Source organism: Oreochromis niloticus, unplaced genomic scaffold, assembly GCF_001858045.2.
Source record: "Oreochromis niloticus isolate F11D_XX unplaced genomic scaffold, O_niloticus_UMD_NMBU tig00001589_pilon, whole genome shotgun sequence".
NCBI lineage: Eukaryota > Metazoa > Chordata > Actinopteri > Cichliformes > Cichlidae > Oreochromis > Oreochromis niloticus.
The window spans coordinates 169,924-184,748 of record NW_020327416.1 but is presented as its reverse complement, the minus strand read 5'-3'; the positions used below and the strand labels follow the sequence as shown (position 1 = coordinate 184,748).

The 14,825-nt window shown below is 43.0% G+C and overlaps 1 protein-coding gene across 1 annotated transcript; it reads left to right on the top strand.

Moving 5' to 3' along the window:
• Window positions 1–1,339: 1,339 nt before the first annotated feature.
• On the top strand, window positions 1,340–12,509 carry LOC100698644 (NLR family CARD domain-containing protein 3-like; the record flags this gene model as incomplete). The annotated part of the gene is made up of 5 exons (XM_025904426.1): window positions 1,340–2,583; window positions 5,076–5,249; window positions 8,236–8,409; window positions 10,000–10,173; window positions 11,099–12,509. Coding segments are annotated over 5 exons (1,920 nt in total), but the record flags the coding sequence as incomplete, so codon positions are not given.
• Window positions 12,510–14,825: the final 2,316 nt, after the last annotated feature.

Below are 14,825 nucleotides of genomic sequence, written 5' to 3'. Positions count from 1 at the left end.
GCTGACTTTTATTGTTGGTGTGTCTCTGTCAGCTTTTCCTGTTCATTCATGTCAGCCCCTCTGAGTTTTACACGAGAAGAGAAACCTGCTCGTCTTCATCATGTTTATTTAACTAGAGAAAATCAGAAGTCTCTGTGTGTGAGACCATGGCTCTACACAGAGACTTCTAAGTTTGTTAAAAGTGAACTAACCCAGGATCTGCTGCACACAGTGGCTGTAAAACAGTGAAAGTCATAACTGTCTCTCTCTGATGAAAAGTTTTTATTGTGAAGTCTCTGCAGGAAGTATTGAGTTTGTATTCATCACTTGGAGTTTAATGAGAAAGGCAGACAGGAAAAGCAGCTCATTAGCGTTGATGAAATCAGGAACTGTGTGGAACTGCAGTTTGGTCGAATCTGGATATTTTTCACTAACAGTAAATGATTTTAGTGATTAAAAAATGTGTTCACAGAGAGAGGAAGAGGAGTGGTGTGTGTGAAGAGGAGTGCCTGTCCTGCTGTGCTTTGTGTCAGGACGTCCTGAATGATCCAGTCTCTACCAGCTGTGGACACTGGTTCTGCAGACAGTGCATCTGCTCATACTGGGACCAGTCTTCTTCATCAGGAGACTCCTCCTGTCCCCAGTGTGGAGAAAGATCCAGAAGCAGAGCTGGACTGCAGACAGCCAGTCAGAGCAGCTGTGTACAAAGTAAGACTGAACATCTGTCTGCTGATGGACTCATTTCTGAAAACTGGACTTCTTGTTGTTGTTCAGACATTGAAGAGTTTTCTTTCTGTTTTTCTTTCTTTCAGCAGATGTTGGTCTGCAGGAGGTTTTAGATGAACATAAGATCAGTCTGAGGAGGAGATGTGAACATGTGACTGAAGGAAGTGATGAAACAGGAAGTAGAAGCCTCCTCAACAGGATCTACACTGAGCTCTACATCACAGAGGGACAGAGTGAAGAGGTTCATACCCAACATGAGGTGAGGCAGCTGGAGACAGCTTCCAAGATGGACGCCCTCCATGACGCTCCAATCAGGTGCCAGGACATCTTTAAAGCCTTACCTGACCAACAGAGACCCATCAGAGTGGTTCTGACCAACGGCGTGGCTGGTGTTGGAAAAACCTTCTCAGTGCAGAAGTTCACTCTGGACTGGGCAGAGGGCTTGGAGAACCAACATGTCAGTGTGGTGGTTCTGCTTTCATTCAGGGAGCTGAACCTGATCAGAGATGAGCAGTACAGTCTTCTGGAGCTGCTCCATGTTTTCCATCCAACATTACAGAAGGTCACAGCAGAGAAGCTGGCTGTCTCTCAGCTTTTGTTCATCTTTGACGGCCTGGATGAAAGCAGACTTTCATTGGATTTCACCAACAGGAAGCTGCTGTCTGATGTCACACAGAAGTCATCAGTCAGCCAGCTGCTGACAAACCTCATCCAGGGGAATCTGCTTCCCTCAGCTCTCGTCTGGATAACTTCCCGACCCGCAGCAGCCAATCAGATCCCTCCTACATGTGTTGACAGGCTAACAGAAGTACGAGGCTTCACTGACGCCCAGAAGGAGGAGTACTTCAGGAGGAGATTCAGTGATGAAGAGCTGTCCAGCAGAATCATCTCCCACATGAAGACATCCAGGAGCCTCCACATCATGTGTAGTATCCCAGTCTTCTGCTGGATCACTGCTACAGTTCTGGAGCACATGTTGACTACAGAGCAGAGAGGAGAGCTGCCCAAGACCCTGACTGACATGTACTCACACTTCCTGCTGGTTCAGACAAAAAGGAAGAAGAACAAGTACCTTGAGGGACATGAGACGAGTCCACAGGAGCTGACGGAGGCTGACAGGGAAGTTCTTCTGAAGCTGGGGAGGCTGGCATTTGAACATCTGGAGAAAGGAAACATCATGTTCTACCAAGAAGACCTGGAGCAGTGTGGTCTGGATGTCATTGAGGCTTCAGTGTACTCAGGAGTTTGTACAGAGATCTTCAAAAGAGAGTGTGTGATCTTCCAGAAACCAGTCTATTGCTTTGTTCATCTGAGCATTCAAGAGTTTCTGGCTGCAGTCTACATGTTCCACTGTTTCACCAACAGGAAGACTGAGGTGCTGGAGGACTTCCCGGGGAAAGAATATAAAGAGTCATCTTTGGATGTCTTTCTGAGTGGAGTCATGAAGAAATCACTCCAAAGTGAAAATGGCCACCTGGACCTGTTTGTTCGCTTCCTTCATGGCCTCTCTCTGGAGTCCAACCAGAGACTCTTAGGAGGTCTGCTGGGTCAGACAGAGATCAGTCCAGAAACCATCCAGAAAGTCATCAACAATTTGAAGGAGATGAACAGTGATAAAATCTGTCCTGACAGAAGCATCAACATCTTCCACTGTCTGATGGAGATGAACGACCTCTCATTATTTCAGGAGATACAAGAGTTCATGAAGTCAGAGAACAGATCAGAGAAGGAACTCTCTGAGATCCAGTGCTCAGCTCTGGCCTTCATGCTGCAGATGTCAGAGGAGGTTCTGGATGAGTTTGACCTGCAAAAGTACAACACATCAGAGAGGGGACGACTGAGACTGATTCCAGCTGTGAGGAACTGCAGAAAGGCTCGGTGAGTCCAGATGTGATCATTAACATGATTAATTAGTGTAGAATAGTAGTTTAGTTCTTCAGATATACACAGTACTGAACGACTCTCATTAGTTTGAGTTTCTCAGATAAAATGATATTTTCTGTTGATCAGGAAATGTGTGTGTGCACTTAGCATGATCCTGCTTTGGTAGTCGTACGCTGTGTGTTGCAGACTCACATCTACATGTAGTACCTGTGTTGTGTCATGGTGAGGGAGGATGAAGGCTCTGAGGAAGACTCTGGTTTAGTGTGATTAAAGTGTGATGTACTGATGAGTGACAGTGCTGGGGTTCAGAGTGAGGGCTCAGAGGTGAACCAGATGTGTTCTCTTACTACCAACAGTGGGACAAACTGAGTGCGAAGACACTGCTGACATCTGGACTGAACATGTGTCAAATATGTGAGCTAACGCTGATGTCACAGCAGCACATGGATTCACTCTCATTCCTGCTGCTGTTCCTAATGATGAATGCCTGACTTCATGTCCTCATTAATCACAGAGCTGATTGTTCAGTGTTTAGTTGTTGCTGCTGAAATGCCGTCCCTATTTTCTGCTGATGGAATTCACTGCTGTGTTTTTGGCTGCTGTTTACATCCCCCAGCAAACTTCCTGTCAGCTCTTACCAAACGTCATGATGTCGTCAGTGCTTTATAGACGGTGGGAGGTTTAGATTATAACCACAAAGTGTTTGTGTCCGTACACTGCAACCTTCCACACCATGTAGTGTATCACATCCATGCTGTCACAGCTGTTTCCATCTTATTTACACTGATATTAATCCTGTTCGATGACATGTTTCATATCAGTGAATATGTTCTTTAGGACGTCCACTGACATGTTTAAGTGTCCTGCTGGAAATCACTCAAATCATCCATGAAATCCATGAAAAATCCTTTTAGTGTTTCTAACTTCACCCTCTGTCCTCTCTCTCTCTCCATCCTCCTCACTGCTTCTTTCACTGATAATCACACAAACATCGTATTCAGCTACAAAATAACACAATAATATCATCTGATGATCATTATTATAAGAGCAGGATCCATATTTGATATCAGAGTAACACACTGCTCGGTTGTGTGCAGTCATCATCAGTGACTGTGGGTCAAACAGGAGCTTTCTGATTGGTTGCTGACCTTGGTTACCTGTCCACTCTTAGCTGTTTGTGTTTGCTCTCGAGCCCGTTCTCACTCCCGAGGCGTAACATCCCGACGTTTTGTGACGTCCCGCGGCGTTCCTGAGGAACACGAAAGGTGACCTTCCACGTTGTTATGGTACGCGGCGGGTTCCAGCCCTGTATTGCAGCCCTAAACCTAACCTTATCCCTAAACCTAACCATAACCGTATCCCTAACCATAACCTTATTCCTAACCATAACCAGCACTTTAATGACGTGAAATAGTGTTTTCCCAAGCAATTTTAAGGGAGAAAGCGAAGATGTGTAGATTGAGTCCAAACGGTTCTCATGTGTCCGCAGTTTTCCGATGTCGTCACGTAGGAAGGCGTTGGGTGCCCGAAAACGTAATATGTTGACGATTTGTCACCTAGCATAAAATGTGATGCTTAGGGAGTGAGAACGTGTTGTGGCTCTCTCTTTGCTGTCTCCATCCTGCTCTCACCTTTCTCTCCCTCTCTGTCTTTGTACCGTCACTCAAGTTCAATGGAAACAGTGACATTTACAAACCAATCAAAGACAAACTGATCCATGTCAGTTTATAACAATATTCAAAGTGAATACAGGCTGCTGCTGGACACAGACAGGTAATATCATTTTGACTTGCTGTCACCTGGATCTGGACTCATAAACACTGAAGCCAGTAACAGGAATACAAATCTTTTTCTGCCAACTAGTGATATACCAGCAGACTAATGGCTCAGAAAGCTAAAACGAGCAAATCATTTCTTTTTTTTAGTTCCCAGGAAATCTGATATGACGTCAGTAGCTCTGAGTTCATTCATCATTATTGTCCAGTGATGAGATTTCTGCTCCGTTTGGTAACAGTCAGCAGGTTTTTCCTGCGTGTGGACGTGAACAGTCGTACCTGACAGCAGCAGGTAGCAAACAGAGATCATTTTTCCAGCTGGAACTCTTCACTCAGCTGAACTCATTCAAAATGTTCTGGAGTCAGATTAAAAACAGGAAACAGTCCAAATGTGTGTCTTCACTCTGACTCTGGATCAGATCTCAGTGACAGACTGTGGACATTTTGGAAGCCTAAATGTGACACCATCTTCCTCCTTCATCTGCAGATTAAAGCCAAACAATGATTGTCATTAAAAGTCTATAGGTCTGAGAGAGACTGAATCATTTTGCCATGTCAAACACATCAAGAGGAGCTGAAGCACAGCTGGAGAGCAGATGTTCATCAGATTATGACGTCACTCTGTTTTCTGTTCATATACATTCCGTCTGTGTTTATAATGCAGATTCTCTGCTTTTATAATTACACATTTTATATTTTCTGTAATAACAGACTGGCTGAGTGTGGACTCTCAAAGACTCACTTTGAAGTTGTGGCCTCAGCTCTGAAGTCCAAGCCCTCCCATCTGACAGAGCTGGACATGAGTAACAACAACCTGCAGGATTCAGGAGTGAAGCTTCTGTGTGCTGGACTGGAGAGTCCAAACTGTCGACTGAAGACTCTGAGGTGAGTTCACTCACTGCAGCTGTTGTTGTTTTTCTATATTTCAGATCTTTGATGTTTGAAACTTTCTTTAGTTCATAAACGTTCAGGATGTGTCTGAAGACAAATGCGAAGAAGTGCTTTCAGAAATTTTATCTTTAGAAACAACTGAACAACAGTTTTTCCTTTTGGCTCCAAATAGAAGTGACAGACATGAGCAGGGTTAATTTAAAGGCTGACAGAAGTGGAGTGGTGACGGGGAGATATTTGACAGGACAGTTTTTCAGCCTCCACGGATTCATGTTGTGCTTTAGTCTCTGATATGAACTGAGAAATGAAGCAGCCAGAGCGTGTTCATGAGTGGAAATCCACAGTGATTGTGAGCTGCTGCTACAGTCTCCAGATTAGCCAGCAGCTCATCCTACTTAACATTTTCTCAGCAACTTCAATGGAAGTATGATGGTTTCAGCTGAAGTGATGATCAGGGTGGCCTCCCTCTCCTCTTCTTCGCCTCTTCCTCTTTCATTGGTAAAGTCACTTCTGCGGCTTTGATTCACTTGGAAGCCCTGTAGCTGAGTTTTGAAGAGACTAATGGCCTCGGCAGCAGAGCGGAGAAAGGCCGGCTGTAACACTGCCACTTTGCTCTATTCTACCTGTGACATCATTTCATCAGAAAAAAATATATATGCTCATGTTTTTACTGTGTTTGGCTTAAAGAGCTAAAATGTAAGAAGATCAAATGGTGCTCTTTATTATTGTGTTGGTTTAGTTTCCTGTCTCTTGGATGGAGCCCAGCTGTGCGTGGCGTGCGGTCAGAGTGTGTGCTGGATAATCTGGCCCAAGATTATCCTAGTCCTAACTGAAATGGGATTAAATGTCTGTCAGATATTTGAGCCTAATTTATAACATCATCCATAAATATTGAGTAATAACTGGACTCTCATACAGTGTGACTAAAATGCCTTTAAACATCAGGGTTATCCTGCTGATCAAAGTCCAACACCGAGTTTATAAAAACATGTGTGTCAATCATTTGTTTGGTTTATGAGGAAAATAATTCAATAACTTCCTGCTAATACACAACATTTCATAATTTTTCCTCATAACCCTCTTTTGTCTGACCATTTGAATGACATTTGGATTTCCAATAAAGGATCCACAGAGTTTGGTGAAAATAATGACAGTAGATGTTTGTGTGAAAGTGCTGGAAGCAAACTTGTGTGTGATGTTCTTTCAGTGTTGCACTTTGTAGACGGTCCCTGAGCACTGGTCTCACAGCCAGCTGCACATAGAGACCAGTGTTGTTAGTCCAGGTCAGACGATAACTTGTTGGAATGAAAATGAGCTTGTAGTTTGACTGCTTTGATAATGTGACTGGAAAAAGATGTTGTTGGACTTCAAATATGTCCATTTCTTTACAACTTCATCTTTAAAAGTGAAGCCATGTGGTTCATTGAATATAAAACATGACTTTTTCATGTCTTTTTACTGTTTTTATGATAAATGTACGACTTTAATGTGAAATATTGAGTTTTTTTCTCTTGTTGTGTTTGTTTGAAGCTGCTTCCGGTCAGTTTCAGCTGTTTGGAGTTTCCATTTTCTAAACTTCTTTTTTTTTTTTTTTTTTTTTTTTTTAACCTGTCCCGTTTGGTTCTTTTGCCATCAGAATTATTGTCTAAAGGCGAAGAAAGATGCCCAACGGATTTACTTTACCAAATGGACCATCCCAGCCTTGCCGTAATGGTCCATTTGATTCAACTTTTTATTGTTTGTTTTATTTTCACTTGCTGAATACGGGACAGACTTGACTGGAGGAGAGAACATGGAGAAAGAAAGAGGGAAAGAAAAAAACCTGAGAAGAGGGACGGGGAAACAGGGCAAAAAACAAAAACCAACAGAATAAGCAAACAAAAAATACATATATCGATCATCTGGATCACCTGTTGAGAAAGAAAGAAGAAAGCAAGCAGAAGAAAACGAGAGTAATAAACAAGATCACAATGATATATGGGAATATGACAGTAAATACTAAATATTAAACATTATTGTGCAGCACGTGAGATCGACAGCGCACAGTGTGCTTTGAGGTAGGAGCCAAAAAGGGTGTAGTTTGTGTGTGTGATCACCCGTGTGTACACCTGTCAGCATGAACGCGCTTGTTTTTAAAAGGTTCCTTCATGTAATGATCTGCTAGAGGGTGTGGGGGGCCACTGCCCCGACCTCCAGGGCATGAAGCAGGTATGGAGGAGATCAAGACTCCAGACATCCAGAGGCCCCCAGAACACAAGAGACCAAGGAAGACCAACAGAGGGGCAGCCGCGCCACTATCCCAGAAAGAGCTGAGGAGAGTCCCAGATGAGGGGTCACTCAGCAGCCGCGGAGCAGAAGCCAGGGGGGTTGCAGTGACGTGCCCGTGAGCTCCGCCGGCAGCCAGCTGTGCCTGAGTGGCCGAGCCCCGGGCCGTGAGGCCGAGGGCACCCCATCCCCAAAGTGGCCCGAGCGAGCTCCAGGCCCAATAAGCAGCCGCCAAGGAGTGAGCCGGTGGGTACCTGGGCGCCCACCCCCGGAGACAGAGAACCACCAACGCACCGATGTCTGAGGGCGTCCGCCACTGGCAGGGGGAGTGGTGGGGGGAGATGGGCCTCCAAACCTTGGAGGGCCTGAGATGTCCCCAGAGAGGTGGCGTCTGATACCCAACCTGACATATAGACACAGACAAACAGGCACACACAGATACAAACATCTATTCCCACCCTCATGCTCTCATATACAATTGCTCAACACTCACCCAACGTGGAGACAGACATAGAGAGATGCTGTACACACAATCACACTCCCTGGGGCCAGCTCCCCCGCTGACCCCAGTAGGCACCCCCATGCTGTGCAACCCGCCAGGGAAAGGGGGCCCAGGCTTCTACATTCTGAACCTTCTTCAGCTGTGATCAGATTATGAAACAATGAATGATTTCAATCACACATTTTGTCTAATAAACTTTTATTCTTTATACAGATTGAACTGCTGTGGTTTGTTAAAGATCAGCTCTGATTTTCTGGCAGCAGCGCTGAAGTCCAACCCATCCCATCTGAGAGAGCTGGACCTGAATAAAAACAAGTTGCAGGATTCAGGAGTGAAGCATCTGTGTGGTTTTCTGGCGAGTCCAGGATGTGGACTTGAAATCCTGAGGTCAGTCACCATATTTTAGTTGTGCTGAGATGAATATGATGTGAAAGTTGTACTGACACTAAACTGCAGACATAAGGCTCCACACTGAGGCTCTTCATGGTACAGTCCGTTTTCTTTTTCTCTGGTTTAGTTAATTGACTGTAACAGAACACTGGTCACATTTCAAACCTTCAAAGAAGAAGAACAAAAATCCTCCACTGGATAATTCACTGTGAAACTGTAAAACTCTTCATTCCACCTTAAAGTCTGTCTGACACTGAAATCCAAACCAAAAATGCAGTTTGCTTTACAGACAACAGTTCAAAACAAAACATACACACATCATCCAAAACACAGTCCAACATCCAAATCTCCTCCACTGCCAGCATGAATGATGGGAAAAGAGAAGGAGGAACGCTCTGACATTCAGGGTTAGAATGAGTTTCATAAAGCAGACTGAAGATCAAAGCTGCATTAGATAGCTTACATGAATGAATGAGTGGACATATATGGTAGAGGATCAACAGGTGGTTCATGACCCTGTTGGGGGACACTCCCCTGGAACTTAAATCTGGGACTCTGCACCATTTGTCCCTAGAACTGAAGAAACTTCTCGGATGAGAGGTGAAACGTCTTCAAGCAACTTAAAGAAGTCCAGACGCTTTTCTTTCCAAGCTCCTTAGACTATGATGACCTGGATGACTGAGAACCTTCACAGTCACCTCATCAGTGGGACTCTCAGAGCTACCAGCCCTTTCCTAAAATCACAAAGCTCTTCATTGAAATCAATTATATAAAAGCTGGAATCAAATGAGTCCAACTCTTCTGCTGATTCAGCATCACATTCATCTTTTATCCTTGTTCTGCATCCCCACCATGGACTTCATTCCTTTCCAAGCCAGCTTTGAGTGTCCTTTATTCAGCTCATCCTCTGCTTTAATTTTAGACCTGATTTTAGCTGCTTCATCTCTCTTTGAACAAGTTTATGTGCCTCAATCTTTTTCTTCTCTCCCTCATAACAAGACAGCTTCTTCTGACTGAGAACATGTTTGAGTGATTTACTAATCCAGGGCTGCTTATTGTTTTCAAAGTAATCCTCATTTTTTTCCCAGAAACAAATCTAAGTAGAAATAAATGATCTAAGCAAGAACATGAGCCTTTAAATAGGCTCTTCTGAGGCTGCTGCCAGTGTTCAAAGCCTCCAAAAATGCTCTTTAAGTAATTATGTGATCATACATTTAGTTTTTAAATGTTTATTGTACTTAACACAAATCAGGTGTGAACAAGTAAAAAAAAAAAAAGCACACTGAACAATTCAGTGTTCTTTTACTGCTGTTCTCTCTTGACTTCTAAATCATTTCTCTTCTGATTCTCTCCACATGTTGCTCTGCATCAGTGCTCAGTTTCCTGACAAAAACAAGATTAAATATTCTCCAAAAGTTGAATCTGTTCATCTGGACATAGCGTTTTGTGGGAGAAACGTTTCGTCACTCATCCAAGTGACTTCTTCAGTCTTCTTCAGAAGATTAAATGTTGCTAAATATAATAGTATCTCATTACACTTCAACATAAGTGTTTTATTTTTGTAATTGTTTATCTCTAATTTTTCAGACTGAGTCTCTGTGACCTGTCAGAGAGAAGCTGTGAAGCTCTATCCTCAGGTCTCAGCTCTCGGTCCTCTAATCTGAGACAGCTGGACCTGAGTAACAATAACCTGAAGGATTCAGGCGTGAAGAATCTGTCTGAAGGACTGAAGAGTCCACACTGTACGCTGGAAACTCTCAGGTGAGATCAAGCATTTTTTTTCAGTAACTGACAGAATTAGCAAATTAATAATAATGCAGCCCTCTAATAAGAGGAGATGTGGAGGTCTTCTGGAGTGCAACATACTCTTATGTTGAAAAGTTCTAAAAGAGGAAATAGTTCCTGGGGAGCTACTTCCTCTTTTGATATTGTCTAAATAGAAACTTGATGGTGAAAATAGTGATGAGTTTGCAGAGGTGAATCCACAGCACACAACACAACAAATCTCACCTGTTGAGCAGGTTATGTTCAGAGTTTGTGTTTAAAATCGACTGAAGTGACTAATTTTCACTGATTTTTTTTTTTTATTTACAAAAAGCTTTAAGTGTGATATAGATTCAGTCATATATTACTAATGTCAGTAAATGAGGCCCAGCTGTAAAGTCACAGCAGTCACACTGTATGTGCCTCATTGTCACTGGAATATAGGCTCCATACATTCAGCTGGTACTACAGAAAAAGTAGAAATGTTTCTTGTGAAGTGGTGTTAGTCTGGGTGACCAGAGTAACTGTTGAGTGAGAGAGACTGAGCCTACATGCTGGTAGCAGCTTAGCCAAAGCTCGGGTGTGGAGAGGCTGAAAAAGAAGGCTTTCTAGTTTGTAAGGAGGAAAAAACTGAGAGGACTGAGTTAAAGAGATGCTGGAGTGTAACACAGAGCAGCCATGAAAGCTGCTCACACAGTTTAGACAGTTTAGCATCAAATGTTCTTGTGAGTTAGCTCCCAGCTACCTAGCAAACCAGTTAACTGCAGCCACAAGCTGCGACTGCGTCTTTGTAACAAGAGCGTCAGACATTCAGACTGGTTTTCTTTGTGGATGATGATGTATTCTCACACTGATCCTTCATGGTGATGCTGCCATCCACCCGCTGCTCCTGGATTCACATCTTCATCATCATCTCCATCAGCTCTCACAATACTCCACCTTCATCAGCTTCATGTAGGAACCTGGATGAACAGTTATTCTTTGTCCCACACGCCATCAAACTGTTTAACTCCTCTCTGGAGGGAAGAGGGAGGGGAAACAGGAGGACAAAGGAGGAGGGTACAACTAAGCTATAGTGCTTTTTCACTGTGCAATAATTTTTGTTAATATCCAGTGGTGCAATAGACTCAGAATACGTGAAATGTGCAATTCCCTTGTATTCTTATTGCTATTTATTCTATTTATCCCTTTTGTATACTCTGTATTTATATATGTCTCTGTGTTTATATATGTGTATATATGGTATATTTCTGCTCACATTCTGTAACTTCTGTCGGTGCTTTGCTATTGGAAACCAAATTTCCTGGAGTAACCCACCCGAGGGATTAATAAAGTTTTATCTAATCTAATCTAATCTATTCTAATTTCCATAGGTTATGGTGGGACATTGAGAGCTGAAGTCAAACAGAAGTGAGACTTTAGTCTTGTGATGTGCAGCTTTGTTCAGAGCATTAAAGCCCAGCAAAGATTACTGAGGTCATGGAGTCACTGTTGAAACCTGTGTGCTTATAGTAACTGAAACAAGATGAACCAGAATAGAAGGACATTATAATGAAGTGTCAGCTACACAAAGGTGGTATTCAGTTGGTGGTGTGAGTTATTTAAATGGAGGATGGAGTCAGACTTTAAGCTGATGGACTAATTCACTATATCCTGTTGTCCTCATAGAAGCTGGATACACAGACTCACCTGTGACAGAGTGACACACAGTGAGGGCTACACACACATTAGAAAGTGGATCAGTCACACTTGTGCAATCATTTGTAGTGCTGGGCAACCATTTCAAATGGTTACCCAGCCACTTCCAGACGTCTCCAGAGAGACCAGCAGCTGGTGCTGTTATGCTGCTATAGGATCAGACTGCTGGTGGACTTCCCATGATGCTCTGCTTTCTTCTCCACCCCCCTCTTTTCGCTCCTGATGCTTTTATATGTCACTACTGCATGTCCTTAACTTTTGTCTTCTCTCTCCTTAGTTTGTGTTTTATTCTTGTCTCTCTGAGCTCATCTCTTCTCTTTCCCCTCACCCTGCAACCAATCATGGTAGATGCTCCTCCTGGAGCCTGTTTCCACTGGGAGGATCTTTGTGTCAAAGGGAGTTCTTCCTTCCCACCATCACCAAGTGCTGCTCACAGTGGATTGTCTGATGGGTGGGGGTTTCTCTCTTATATTGGAGGCTGTTGCCTTACACTGTTAAACAGCTTGAGATGACTGTTGTTGTCTGTTGGGAATTGTCACTTAGAAATAAAGTTAAATTGAATGGAAGTAAATGGATAGATGTTATTGTGACAAAGAGAAAATGATTGTTGACAGATGGATTGCTGTTTTGTGTGTCTGCAGTCTGTCAGGCTGTCTGATCACAGAGGAAGGCTGTACTTCTCTGGCCTCAGCTCTGAGCTTCAACCCCTCCCATCTGAGAGAGCTGGACCTGAGCTACAATCATCCAGGAGACTCAGGAATGAAGCTGCTGTCGGCTGGACTGAAGGATCCAGGCTGGAGACTGGACACTCTCAGGTATGGAGAGAAAATCTGATAGAGGAGGAAGAGCTGGAAACATTTCCTGTGTCCTTCACTCACTTTCTGTTTGTTTCCTGTAGATGACACATGAACAATCACACATGCAGGAATATTTTCAGGGACAGACACACTAGTCCAGCTGGATAGCACACAGATCTCCAAAAGTTTAATCTGTTCATCAGATGAACAGATTAAACTTTTAGAGATTTACTTTCCTGGATGATTGAGAATGCATCAAGACATAGTACATGGATATTTATGTAGGGGGCCTCCAAGGAGTCTGTTTGCAGGAACATTAATGATAACTGATAAATCATGTTGAGAGTTTCATTAAAGGTTGACCTACAGTTAGGTTCATAAATATTTGGACAGAGGCAACATTTTGTAACTTTAGATACACTTTATTAGGTCACAGGTGTACCTGAGATAGTGGCCACTGTGTACCTAATAAAGAGTCAGCCATGTGTATGTTTCCCATGCTGTATGTCCACAGTCACAGTGACAGTCAGTGACACTGACAGAAGGATGAAACAAGGCTGTGAATCATTTCAGTCCACGTGTGTGACAAAGAGGCAGATAGGAGCAGCTAACATTTGGAAATGGAAGCTTCAATACTTGAAACTCTGATAAGCTAATGCTGCTAATAGACTGTGTTAAAATCAATATTTCATTTTCATTCTGTTGTTTTAGAACAATAACAGAAAAATATGCATTTGAGAACACATTTATTGTCGATTCAGTTATGAATGTAGAGTTTGTCAGAGTGCATCATGGTCACACAAATCCAGAGTGGAGCAAAGCGCCTACTTAGCTAAGCTGCTAACCTTTTTAGAAAGCAAGGAAAAACAGTATTAGCATTAGCTGCTAATGGCGGCTTACTAACATAAACACCTCACATCAATATAACGCAAGAGAAACTAGTATTAGCTTTAGCTACTCCCATTGTTTAAAAGCAAGGGAAAATAGTGTTATCTCTCAATCTCTAAACTCTCTTTTAATAATAATGATGATGATGATGATGATGATGATGATAATAATAATAATGATGTATACTTTATTGATCCCCGTGGAGAAATTACTTCCTCTGCCTTTGACCCATTCACTCAGTGAAGCAGTGGGCAGCCAATAAGCAGGCGCCAGGGAAGCAGTGTGTAGGGACGGTCCCTTGGTCAGGGGTACCTCAGAGTAGCTGTTCAGTGGATTCGAACTCCCAACCTTCCGATCATGGGGCGACCACTCTACCTACTGAAAAAGTTGCCTTTCTCCAGCTTCAAGCCTTTCTGGAGACTAATGCCATCTTAGAATCATTTCAGTCTGGTTTTAAAGTGCTACATAGCACTGAAACTGTGCTCATAATGTCATGGTCCTGGGTCGGTGACCCAGTGTTTTTAGTTTCTTGTGTCTGAGTTTTTTGTATTATGATCTTAGTTCCATTTGTTCCCCCAGCTTATTCTTTAGTCCAGTATCTTAGGTTGGCTTTCTTGTATTCTCTTTAGTTCTCTGAGTATTTAGTAGCTGCCCTCTGTGTCTCTTTGTTGTTGTTCTTTGTGTTTCTTAGTTGCTCTGTCTCCCCTAGTCTAGTTCGTGTCTATGCTACTTCCTGTTTTACTTTGAAGGTTCATGTCTCTTGTGAGTGTATTCTACTTTGCTCCCTCGTCTCGTCAGTTCTGATTTCTCCCAGCTGTGCTCCCCTTCTGTGTCTCATTCCCCTCGTTACTTCCCAGTGTATTTTAGCCCTGTGTTTCCCTGTGTCAGTGTCGCGTTCTCCCTCATGCTGTGTGGATCTCCCTGTGTCTCGCTGTGAGTTTAGTTTGTGATTTTCCAGTTTAGTTTAGGTTGCTTTTGTATGCTTTTCCCAGCCAGCAAATAAAGCTGTGGTTTTGAGTTCATCCCTTGTGTCTACGAGTTTGCGTTTGGGTCCTCTCCCTGCCTGCCACACAGCCGACACATGACACATAAAAGTTCTTAATGATCTTTTACTCATTTCTGATTCTGGTAATCCCATCATTTTAGTGCTTTTAGATTTAAGTGCGGTATTTGATACAGTGGATCACAGAATTCTGATATCAAGATTGCAAAATTGTGTGGTTATTAACGGTACTGCACTTAAATGGTTCAGATCCTACCTTACTG